Genomic DNA, 13,113 nt, shown 5'->3' on the forward strand with positions numbered 1-13,113 from the left:
TTTCACTTTAACACAGATGAATTTTAATAGCTGAATCAAAACACCTGAAACACAATTCTTGAGACTTAGCAGCACCAGCAACAAGGAGTGTGGATTGCCATAGGGCAAAAGTGAGATGGCCAAGGCAGGCACAAATTGAATTTTGAGGCCCCTGGAAGTTTCTTCTAATACAGAAAAATGAACTAAATAAAAATTTGGTGTGACATTTTAAAGGACCATTAAAAAACAACAACCAACACCTTATATGTAGTTCTAATGAGGAATGTCTCATTAAAAAATCTAATCTTCTTTCAACACAAAAGCCAAACCAGGAAAAAAAAAACCCACCCCACACCATCAACACTAAATATTCCAGGGTATATCATCAATCACTAGCCCTTTCTGCAGTTTCTGGGGCTTAAATTAGCCTTTCTTTACATTAGCCAAACTATACATAAGTAGCCCACTGGGTGTCACACAGCAGAATGCCACTGCTTGAATCACAATTAAGTACCTTTGTTAAGAGATCATGAAATGACTTGACAGGAAAATTGGTATGGCAGCGGCAAAGAAAAATGAGTCTTCAGTCGATCCATCAAGACGATTAATGTTTTTCTTGGGTAGAAAGCAGGCCCAAGAACATGAAATTTACGTGATTGTTAGTCAACAAATCATACGCCACTATAATAGAAGCAAATCCTTTGGGGAGGATGTCCATGTTGGTCTTCATAAAGGCCTAAGATCTACAAAGACAAGCGATCATAAACAGAATGCAAGTAGAAAGAAGATCCCATATCCCATGCACTTTAAAAAAATGATTAACAATGACTAGTTCTGACTACAGCAACTTGAAAATTTCCACCTTAATGTCACTGCTGCAGTCCAATCACATGACTTGAAAAACCAGCATTTATGGCTGTGGGTAAGGTCAACACAGGAGCCTAAACTTAAGAGCTGGGAGGAAGGGAAGAGGGCCGGTTCTGATTCTGATATTCAACATCAAGGCTAGTCTGGGTAATAGGGCCAGACCTATACCTTAACTGGAGATTTGCGTGTGGTCAGTTCATTCCATTTTCATGTTTTGGGAAGTCTTAGACTTTTGGGCTAGGTAAACCTTTCTGCATAGGTGAATGTTTTTGTGACTACCACAGTTGTGAAAGTTGCTCTTGGGGGAAAAAAATCCCTTTACTAGTAGTTTCTGCCAGTGTTTCACCATTTGGGATTAGATATTTATCAAAGAGAGTATGGATTTACAGAACAACAGCTACATGAGACAGATGGATCAATCAATAAAATCTAAGTTCTGGACTATAAATTTCAATAATGTGGTTTTAGATCCAGCAGCCACTGTGACCAAAAGTTGGCCAAGCCCTCTCATACTTCTGTATTTTCTTTTCATAATGCTTTTAGTAGGGCACATTAAGATTACACAGAGTTCTAGACTTTCCCCTGCCATTGTCCAAAAGCAAAAAAGAATTAACTGACCAGTTGCTGTTAAAAGACAAGCCACTTTAAAGCAGTATTTTAAGACCAAAGCAGACTAAGACATTAGCACATCACTCTCTGGGGCCTGAGCTGCCAGCCCACGACAAATCTGTAACTACATGGCACTGAAACATACATTATAGACTCAGAGGACTTTGAGTTGGAAGAGAGCTGAGAGGTGATGGAGTTCAACCTCTCACTCAGTACAGGAATCCCTTCTATAGCATCTCTGATAGGTGATTACTCGGCCTCTGCTTGAATGCCTCAATGTTACAAAGCCCTCCCAAGGCAATCCAGGCCACTGGTAGACAGCTCCCATATCAAAACCAGTTTTTCTGCTTCTTGTAACTTTTACCCTTTGGTTATAGTTTTGCCTCTTGGAGCAGCAGGACAAGTAAGCTTCCTCTTCTATGTGGAAAGATCTCCAAATACCTGCAGTTAAAGAACTTTGTGAGGGAGACTCATTCCCTCATTTCTTTCTAATGGCCTTCCCGATGAGCTTGTTCTGGTAGCCACAAGGACCACCTGGGTCAAAAAGTGAATTATGACCAAAGACACCCATCATTAAGAAGATCAGACAGAACTCTTCAGCTGATGAAAAGCTAACATAGAAGCAGCCTCTCTATGCAGCAAGGGTACAAAGTAAAGGCAGATCAACCATTTTTCTCCAAAGAAGGTTGGAAATTTGCACAGACTCTATTCATTTCAAATAAAAGGAGTATACTGTTCCCAGTGGCATGAGTCTGTCTTGCATTGAGGTGGTATTCTTTGAAAGGCTCAGAGCAGGAGAAAAATATAGAGAAGGGTTTCAACAAGGCAACATACATTGCTACAAATCTGCATTCCCAGTCATGCCAGCATCACAACTTTTGTTGAAACACAGCTCAAGACTCATGTCTTTCCTTTGGCAGAAATGTAAGAAACTACTTTCCAAAGAGTTTGATGGAAACCCTTTTCAGTTCATTAATGGATACACTTTCAGTGATACCTGTAGCTCTCCAACTCCATGTTGCCGAAAGCCTCATTTTCACAGCGGTGTCTGGGTTAATACTGCAAATGTGAAACTATTTAATTCACTCAAGACCTAAATCTTCCTTGAAGGCCCTGGTCGATATATGTGGGAAGGGGAAATAGCAGAAAATCACACACAAATACATTTGGCTTGCTCCCCATAAAGCTTTTTCTTCTCAACTCCCAACTTCAATTTGAAAGGCTCTGATTGACAGTCAACAATAACATCTAACTACCCTTTTTCTGGACACTCTTAGATGTGCCTGGAAATCATTTCTCCTTATACTATTGACAAATCGATGTTGGGGTATACTTTTCTAGAAGCTGTTGCCTTAACAGCATGAAGATCCAGCTTTGGAGCTGCTGTTTAGGTCAACGGTGTGGCCTAGCAAGCAATGCTCCAGCTGCTCCTCCACTGCCAGAACCTGCCTCACTGCTTCTTCAAAGGCCACCGTGACATTGGTGTCATCTTTGGCACTTGTTTCCAGGTAGGGGTAATCCCCGTGCTCCAAACACCAAGCCTTTGCCTCTTCAGTGGTCACTTGTCTTTCGACTTTGTCTACCTTGTTCCCTAGGACTACAAAGGGGAAGTGGTCAGGGTCTTTCACGTCTGCGTAATAGATGAATTCTTTCTGCCAGTTGCTAAGATTTTCAAAGCTCTGCCTGTCATCCACACTAAAGGTCAAGAGGCAGCAGTCTGCTCCTCTGTAGAATGGTGTTCGTAGACTCTTGAAACGCTCCTGACCTGCAGTGTCCCAGATCTGGAGGGTCACAAAGCGACCATCGACTTCTAAATCTCGGTTTAGGAATTCTACACCTATAGTGTGGAAAGCCTGAGAATCGAATTTGTTGGTTACATAACGGTTCATAAGGGAGCTTTTCCCGACTCCACCATCCCCCAGGAGAATGACCTTTAAGAGCAGGGACTTCCCACTCATTGTAGCAACAGCAGGTGGGTATGGGCTTGTGACCAAGACAATCTGAAAAAAAAAAGAGAAAAATAGGAGGGAAAATAGTTAAACCCAAGCAAACTATAAGCAATTCAACACTGAATTCCTCTGCATTGCAGTGGAAGGCTCTCTACTTTAACTGACAGATTAAAGAAAGAACGTGGACAAGAGTTTCACAAGATGGGCAGGCATAGATTGACTGCCATCTGCACCGGGACAGGGAGTACCCATGTTGGTGACATCGCAGAGCCATTGAAAGTGTCATTTTTGCATTCAGCTCTTCTAACAGTACATAGCAAAAAGAACAGACTCTTCATGACACATGAAAAAAGCAAACTTGCTTTTCTACCATTTAATGTTGCTACAATCTCTGATAATGTATTGAATATTGAAGCCTGAATATGTTGGCAAGGTAGCATTTCACCCCTAATGTGAGATGGTTTCAGTTTTGGCCCAGCCTTGGGACAGCACAAGCAGCAGAAGGAGCATTGTGTAACTTATTTGGGCTCAGAGATCTGCTGATGAGAGGTTCAAGGAAGCTGAGGGAGGAAAGGAACCTGTACTGAAGTAGAGCTCTAGTCCTACAAGGTCAATTTTGTTAAAGAATTTATAGTCCTGTGGGACTTGTTGATTGGTGAGGGATCTACTACGATATTGACTTTTCTGAAACTGATAGCATTACAGAAGTAATGAATAAGAGGCAAATAAAAATGGAATTTCTCAGTAATTTGGGGGAGGGTCCATGGCAGCTTATCTCCCCATGGAACACCCAGAAGGTATTTTAGAGTAGTTACATGATGATTGGGTCATTGTGGAAGCTAAACAAATGTTTGAGAAAAACGAAGTTAAAGGGAATATTATGATAGCAAGAGAAAAAAGAGAGATGGGAATAGAGCCACTAATTTAGTGCCTTTGCCAGAATGCTTCTAGAAACATATACATTACAAACTTAATGACACACTAAAAAGTCTTCTCCCTCTAGCCAAAACTCTTTGATATGTATATGCCATAACCAAACATTATATATAATAGTGTGTGTGTGTGTGTGTGTGTGTGTGTGTGTGTTTCATAGAAATACTTCTATAAAGGTATCTCCCTATCTGGTTCTTTTTTCATGATTTTAGTCTTTTTCTTCTCCACTCCCCCCTAAAAAACCTTAGGAAACTGAATTTCAAAAGTCTATAATAAAACACACCAGGAAAAGAAAAAAAATTAATAACAAATTCAACTTCAATCCACAGCACATATTTAATATACACAATTAACACTCCAAGACAAAATTCAAGCTCTACCTTGTCCCAAATAGATTTAATTTGTATTCTTAGTGTGATAACCTTAAAGAAAATAGCCTTTGATAATAAAATAAAGCAAAACTAGTGGAAGATATTTAGTAAAGGGAATGCCTAGAGGGGCCTAAACTATAGGGAACAGCTACACTAGAACTAGACTTCCTCCTATTTCTTTCTATTAAAAGCCCCAAGTGAGTTGGATTTTTTAGAATGGGCATTCAATGGGCATTGCTTCAGTCAAATTGAGACTAGTTAAAGACCTTAGCTTAAAAAGACCAAGGTCTCCCACCCATCCAGTTATCCTGATCTATGTCTTGTCACTGGACCCGGACAGTTCCAGAGGAGAAAGTATGGCAGGCGACCTTGTCCAGCCCTCTCTCACTTCGATCCAAATCACTTGCATCTCCCCCCAGTACCCCAGTACAGGTACCCCAGTAAAAAGTTAATCTGCTCCAGACTGTCGTGCCAGCTAATGTTCACAATTAGGTGAGGGACTGGACTGATGATTTGTTGAGACAGGGAACTCCCAGAAGAAATACAAAACTTTGTGAAATGATGACATTTTCATTTCAAGAATAATATTCTTAAGGCAAAACTCTTCAATATACAATGAGACTTAGTTGACATGAGTATAAACAAAAAAATCAGTTAGCAGATGGGTCTCATCGTTTACACTGTTGGAATATAAAGCAACTTTTTCACCCTACTGTTTAAGAATTTAATGTTATGAATGTCAGAGAATACAAGCTAAAAATAATGGATTAATTCATCAATGAAGATATTAATTGCTAAGTCACGAAGCACAGCCCTTTTTGGGTTTTGAAGAGGTAGGTGTAATGTCATCAGTGTGAGGAACTCCCTTGTTGTGGAAACTTCCTCTGCTAATCTAGTCTGGGAACATGTCTCACAGAATTGACTTGGGCACTGAGAATTTCAGTAACTTGCCATATGGATGCGAGTTCGGACTTGAAGCCATAGTGACACTATAGATTTCTCAAGCACCTCAAAATTACAAAAGCCCTACTTTTTACCCTCTTCTACTTGCAATCTGAAGCTCTTGAAACCAGCTGGATTCGATAAACGCTTCTTTAAATGGAGATAGAATAGCTGTTAGCATACTTTCTTGTTCATTGTGTGAATCTGAAAGACAATTTTAGGAAACAGGACTCTTGACATCCTATGATAGCAATCAATGGTATGTGTGAAATGAACTCGGTTGCACTTTCAGCAGACTGGTGATCATATTATCAAACTCATTAGGGATAATTTCCCGGCTGCGGATAAGCTCAGTACAATGAAGGGCCAATGGAGTGACTATGGAAACCAAACTATCAGAAAGCTACAATTACAGTAGACGAGTAGGAAGGACCGCATGGGAAAGCAGACTGCAATTATTTGTACTTTGCTTTGTGAAACACACAAATGATTTTGAACCTATACCTTTTCATTAAAAGTAATTTTACTAAGTTTCACTAATTGTCTGAGACAATTAGATCCTTACACGTTATAGTTCCTTTGCGGCAATCACTTCCATTATTTAGCTCAGAAATCCTGCTAGTATGCCGTAGGATCCAGGGCCATACAATCTTGTGTTTCATGAAGACAAGCGTACTCTCCAGACTAGGGAGGTTATAAGTCCCTCTGTACTCAACCCTAGTCAGACCATATATGGGAAATTATTTTCAGTTCTGGCATATTTTAGGAATGACTTTCAAGTTGAAAAGCATTAAAAAGAGGGTCTTATGTCACATGAAGATAAGTTGAAGGCACTCAGGACATTTAGCCTGGAGAAGAGATGTGTGTGTGTGTGTGTGTGTGTGTGTGTGTGTGTGTATGTGTGTGCACGTATGCGCGTGTGTTTAAAATATCAGCGTTTAGGTTTGACATAAGGAAAAACTTCCTAACAATTCAATTAGAACCATGTAGAGATAAAAATGGGCTCTCTGGAGTAGGGGATTCCCTCTGAAGACTGGATGGCCACTTGTTGGAGATTCTTTTTCAGACATGGCCTCTGAAGGCATATCTATCCACTTCAGATTTTGTGATTCTCATTTGATCCGCATGTCATCCCTGTGAGGTAAGAATTAGAATTAGCATTATCCCACTGAGGAAACTGAGGCTCAGAAAGTGATACCAACTTGCCCATAATCAAATAGCTATGAGGTAAAATTGATTATCCAGATTTTCTGCTTCCAGATTCAGTTCTTTATTTTCTGCACTGTTTTCTCTCCATATATGTGAAATATAGACTACTGTATAACCCACAGAATCATAAATTCAGAGGACCTCAGGGGTGGTAATCATCAAAGGCAGGGGAAGGGCTTGATGCCAGAGCCAGAGCTCTTTCCACTATACCAAGCTGATACCTGTTGTTGTTAATAATAATGATGGTGATGATGTTGACAATCATGGATTGGACTTTGAGAGGGTAATGATGAGAATGATGAGAATGATGATAATTACTGAGAGGAGGCATCAATAAAAGAGGCAAATTTGCCTTTTTCAGAGCTCATTTACAATATAAGTACCTCATGACTATATCTGAATAGAAGTTATGGATGACTTCTACACCCTGAAATTGACAATATTTTTATTCATATTTCTGGAGGATAACATTTGTATTATTAGGATATGAAACAGCTCAAAATCCTTTTAATCTCTACTAATTCCAGGTTTTACGCACTTGGTATAAGCTACATGTGTTAAGTTTTGTTTTTCTGATTGAGTTTTTCAGTAATCAACTCCACTAGGTCAGGCCTCCTCCATTTTTGTGGAAGCCTTATAGGAGGTTCAGTGGATAGAGCCCTGAGCCTGGTGTCAGAAGTCTTGACTTCAAATGTAGCCTCGGTCATTTATTAGCTGTGTGACTAGACTAGTCACAAAAACTCTGATGAATTTAATTCATTGGAGAAGAAAAATGGCAAACCTTTTTTCTAGTAACTTTGCCAAGAAAACTTGGGGATATGGTTAACCAAATAACGAAGAGCACCACATGACCGAATAACAAGTATACAAAGCCAAGTGAGGGAGGATTACCTCCTGAAATAGTGACAAAACTTCTTGTGGGTCCCAGGCGGAGGCTGGGTTTCTTTACCTTGTGGGAACAAACATCAGTAACAAACCTCAGCTCTAGCAGTACTTATCTACCCCCACCTCTGAGAGGTTATATAAACCTCTACCATAGGAAGAAGGCTTTGAGTTCACTCAGGGAAGACTTGGTGTCCTGACGGCTGCCTCGGGTTCCCAGACTGTAAGAGTCCTGCCATCGCGGCCAGATTTGGGAAGCTGACCCACCACCTACCTGTTCCTGTGTATCCTTGCAAAAAATTTTAATTCACTGAAACTAAGTCAGTCTTGTTTTGTCATTTTCTGAGCTCTGTGATCTGAACCCTATGACTGATCAGCTTCTCTGTCAGACTAACACAAATTGATATTGGAGTTGGATATAAGAAGTATACTTGAGCTAGGGTGAAGTCAGGGCAGACGGGGCAAAGGAAGAATATGAAAGGGAAGGAGAAGGAATTCCCTGTCCTTGATTGGATGACCAAGATGAAAGAAAAAAACAAAATGGTGATGTAGACAAACTCATTTCCCTCTTCATGAAGAAAGCAATAATTAACAAGGAAAGACTCCAATCTGACAAAACAGTCCATTGTGAAGATGTGGAGGAGAATGGAGGGGGCAACTGAAGTCAAGAGTTGGAGAGGAATAAAGAGAATAGTTGGTAAAGACAAAAAAGGTAGTGCTCCCTTTCCTCTCTCTTAAGTCTGATTATATTGAAAAGAGTTTGTGAGTGGGGGTGGTGGGTTGGGAGAGCATAGAGACGAGAAAAATCAAATCCAGGAAAATCAAAAGAACATATTTGGAAATACTGTTTAAAGTTCAGTGTCCTTTAAGCAACTGGTGACTCTTCTTTTCTTTTCCTTTTTTTGGGGGGGCAATCCAGCTTAAGTGATTTTGCCCTTGGTCACACATATGGTAAATGTCTGGGGCCACATTTGAACTCAGATTCTAACTCCAGGTCTAGGGTTCTATCCGCTGCACCAACTAGCTGTCCCTGTCTTTTTCTTTAGTAAGCAACCCAATGCAAAAGACCTTGGAAAAAAAAATAATTTGGCATTTGACTGTGCATGTGCTTATGTGTATATTATGTGTGTGTGTGTGTGTGAGTATGTGTGTGTGTGTGTGTGTGTGTAGGAGTACAGAAGATAATGGTTGTCAGAGAAAAGAATTTCAAACAACTCTGGAATCAGGTTCTTTGCATTAGTCATCTAAAATTTATAAAATTTTGGATTATAAATACCTGCCTTATCCCTTCACATTTGGCCAGCACTGGGGGATAAATTCAGCACAAAATGAATTGTGAAGGATTATGCAGACACCTGTGAATGGGGGTTGAAGTAACTGAATTCTGCTTTCCAGTAAAAGAATAGTTTGGAAGACATAAATCCAATCACGATTTTGTTGACCATAAATTTGATGCAAATTATAATGGGAAGGAAATAAAGCTTTCATATGATTCTATTGAAGGGCAGCTAGATGGCACAGTAGATAGAGCACCAGAGTTAGGAGTTAGGAGGACCTGAGTTCAAATGTGGCTTGGGGCACTTATGGCTTATTAGCTGGGTGACCTTGGACAAGTCACTTAATCCCAACTGTCTCTCCTAAATTAATAAATAAAAGTGAAAAAAACAAAAACTATTCTATTGGGGGCACTTCTGCAATGTCTGGCATGAAAATTGGTATCGATAACATTGCATGTACACTGAATTTTATGTTTTTCTCTGTGGTGGGTTGCTGGGTTCACCTACCATGGAATGTTAAATTGTGGGGATGAGGATATTGCCTCCAGACTTCCTTCCTGAGCTACCCCACCCCTTTTCTGCTGCTCCCTGAAACCAGGGATGGCTGAGGGGGAAAGAAGGAAGGAGCTCTTCTCTTTTGTCCTTTTCTCCAAAAGGGCAATTTTGGTGCTGTTTCATTCTCTTTCCCTGGCTTGAAGAGGAACTCAAACAACATTTGCTCCCTACTCTACCCCTTTTATTTCTCTGCGATCTTTGTCTCTTTCAAGGGCTGAGAGACTCAGACTCTGGCTTCTTCTGTCCATCCAGACCTGCCAAAGCACCCCAGCAAGACCAGACCCAGAAAACGCGTCTGTTATCTCTCTGCTAGTTCTTGGACAGTTATTGAAAGCTGCAGCTTCTGATTCTCTTCCCAATTTCCTGTCTCCAGATATTTATTCCCTCTCATGAATTTCACGTTTAGGCAGCTCCCTACTTGTCTGCCACAGTATGATGTGGATTGCCTACTGAAAGTTATTAAAGCTAAGTTCCCCAAACAAAGTACTTATCTGATGGGGCTAAGGCCTATTCTGATAAACAGTGACTTGCATATTTGTCTTTAGGCTAAAATCTCAATATGATCAGTTTAGCAATGTGCATTCCTTTTTTTTTTCAAAGAAATACCTATGAGAATGTGAGTTGTTGGGTACAATCTATGAAGACATGCTGCTACTAAAACTAAATGACCCCAAAAGTTCCTAAGACTCTTAGAATGTATATCAGAAACATGTATGCATTTGTATGAACAATGTAGAGAACACAGGCAGATAACAATCATGATTCAATTAGTTTTGCGTGGATTTGATCCAACTTTGTATTTCTGAATGTGCACGGATGCAACATTTACTTGTGTAAACTGAGAAAAGTTATGAATGCTAAGTTTGGGATGTTTAAGTTATAATCTGGAAAGCAAGCAAATATCTCCTGTATAAATGTAAATTAAATCCAGAAGTCCTAAGATTTAAAAAATATTGTATCTAGTCCCTGTGAATAAGGCACCGGAAGAATTTAGAGTTTTAGCTTTATGATATCATGTCTATTCTTCCCTCTGGTTGTACTTTTATGTACTTATGTACTTTTATGTACTTTTACTTTTTATGTAACTTATATAAGGTTAACGTAAACTATCTTGTAGCTCCATTATCTTCTCTAGGAAAGAAATCTGGAATAGCCATTGGTTTTGTAACTGAAGATTTGGATCTTGCCTGAAAATAATGCAGGTTTCTTTTTTTCAATTAATTTATCTCCCTTTTGTGGCAGTTGGTGATCCCCAAAGATCTTAAGATTATAGCTTTGAGCTGGAAGGGACCTCAGAGATCAAGTCTGTAATGGGGTCGTAGGTGCACATATAGGGCCATGGTCGTCAGGGTTACATTTCACCTTACATATGAGATTAAATAACTTGCCCAAGGTCTTCTAGGTAGTAGGTGGCAAAGCTGGGGTTCACATCTAACTCCTTTGAACCCAAATCCAATATTCTTTTCATTCTATCACCCTGATTGGCTCTAAACTTCAACTCTTCTACCTTACCATGCTGGCTTCCTTTATGGTTACTGGCAGCTCACATCTGCCTCCCTATACTGCAGGTAGGCAGTTAGACCTCATTTCCACCAGAATAAAAACTGTTTTCCCCTCCCCATGTGGCCCAGTAATCCAGAGCACACTTCAGGGAGTTTATAGTCCCCTCTATACTGGAATGGCCCAAGAGAAACCTGTATGGGAGACCCTAATAATTTACAAAATGGATAATTTGGTCTTCTGAAAAGGGAATAAAAAAGCCATACATTCTCACTTCCTTTACTCTTGCTAGCCCTTGAAGTTAAGATTCCAAGTCTTTTAATTCACAAATTTTCATGACTCTACCATGATTCTGACAGCTCCTAATAGTAGGCCCCTGTTTTTTCTCTCTCTCTTACAGGAAACCTGCAAGAGCCCTTTTTATATAAATTTTTTGGGGGAATACTAAAATTGGGAAATTTTGGGGGAAGTTCAAAAGAGGACCAAAACACTAGAAGTTTCAAGTTGTAGCAATTCTAGTCTTTAGAAAGCATTTTTAGTCACAATAATTTGGAAGTGGCAAAGTAGAAGAGTTTTTATGATTGATTTGCACATATGTAAGACTAGTTTGAAACACACATTTAGTCAAATGCTTTGATACAGAACAAAACTGGAATAGAAAAAGCTTATAGTTATAATAGCATATAGCTGAGAAAATATTAAGGCCATGCTAAAGTGCCCTCCCCCATACTACCAAAAATGAAGTTGAAAATAAATAAATGAAAAGAATACTCTTGGTGATCTATTCCTGATGCAATAATCTAGTAGCTAGAATATTTTGGTATTAAATATGGGATTATATGTCAAGCTCTTTATAAACTTTAAAGTACTACATGTTCAACATCAACTGTTGTTTAGTTATTTTTTTCTTTTCCATTGACTGAAGAATGATAGTTCTATAATTCTTATTGCATCTGAAATCATGTATTCCAAAGCATATAACAAACAGCACTAAGTCAAGGATATCTTGCCCCCTATGAAGTTCCACAACAAGAGAAAAAGTATGCTGGGCCACCTTTGAAGATATCACAATAACAGTATAGAACAAAAAGGATTTCTTGAAAACAACTCACGCTCTTTCTTCATTGCAATGAAAATATAAGATTGGAGTGGTTATGTAGCATTTAAGCAAATCTATCACCATCAATATTAAAGATGAAGTGTGGAATTTGAGTTGTCATCTGGGGTAATTTTCTTATCCAGAAAAAGTTGCGTACATTGTGCACTCAAATGAGAATAACCAGGATCTCTGTGTTTTGTTTTCTAGAAGCTTGAACATAGAATGGATTATGTATACAGAGACCATTTTTGTAACTTCTACAACATCGACTCATGAGAGTATATGGTTGGAGGATTTTATTGTTTTAATAGTTTCAATTTCTTTTAAGCACTTCTGTTTACTCAATAGTAGTGTATCTCATAATGTTAGGATTTTTAATGTTATCATTTTGTCTATATTGATGTCAAGTTTGATTTAGATTGTATCATAATTATCCAATATGACTTATTTGGATGAGATGTAGGACTGAAACTTAGATGAAATGGAAAAGAAGGAAAGTTAGAAAAGAGCTGGAAGCTTTGGAAAGACTCAGCAGGAACTTAATAGGTATTGAAAGATATATCATCCGCCGACTGGTTCATGCAATGTTATAGCTACAAGCTAATTGAGTACTTGCCAGTTTTGATGTAGAAGGCAAGATACCTGACTAGCTGTTGGCTGCGCTGTCTCTTGTGATGAGTGTAAATAGTGGAACTTACTGTGCAGGGAAGAAACCACTGGGACTAAAGTTGCTTCTTACAACTTGATTATGATTCTATTTTGATCTTCTATTACATGCCAGATCAGAAACCTGATAAAAGACTTACCAAATTATAAGGCTAGAAATTTTTATTGATGTGAGGATTTGCTGATGGATCTGTAACCAACTATCCAGGGGAGACTGTCAACAGGTTGCTTACTAGAGTGCTCATGAAAGAAGCACTGAGGACATAAGAGTGGTT

The 13,113-nt window shown here is 39.2% G+C and overlaps 1 protein-coding gene across 1 annotated transcript in view; it reads right to left on the reverse strand.

The window, feature by feature from the left end:
- RAB9B (RAB9B, member RAS oncogene family) overlaps nt 1-13,113 on the reverse strand; it is a 17,017-nt gene continuing 3,904 nt past the window's right edge. The window contains exon 3 of the mRNA XM_031944323.1: nt 1-3,455. Within this exon, the coding sequence (XP_031800183.1) occupies nt 2,808-3,413 (606 nt within the window). The 5' untranslated portion in view covers nt 3,414-3,455 and the 3' untranslated portion in view covers nt 1-2,807. The remainder of the gene's footprint in view (nt 3,456-13,113) is intronic.

Source organism: Sarcophilus harrisii, chromosome X (assembly GCF_902635505.1).
Source record: "Sarcophilus harrisii chromosome X, mSarHar1.11, whole genome shotgun sequence".
NCBI lineage: Eukaryota > Metazoa > Chordata > Mammalia > Dasyuromorphia > Dasyuridae > Sarcophilus > Sarcophilus harrisii.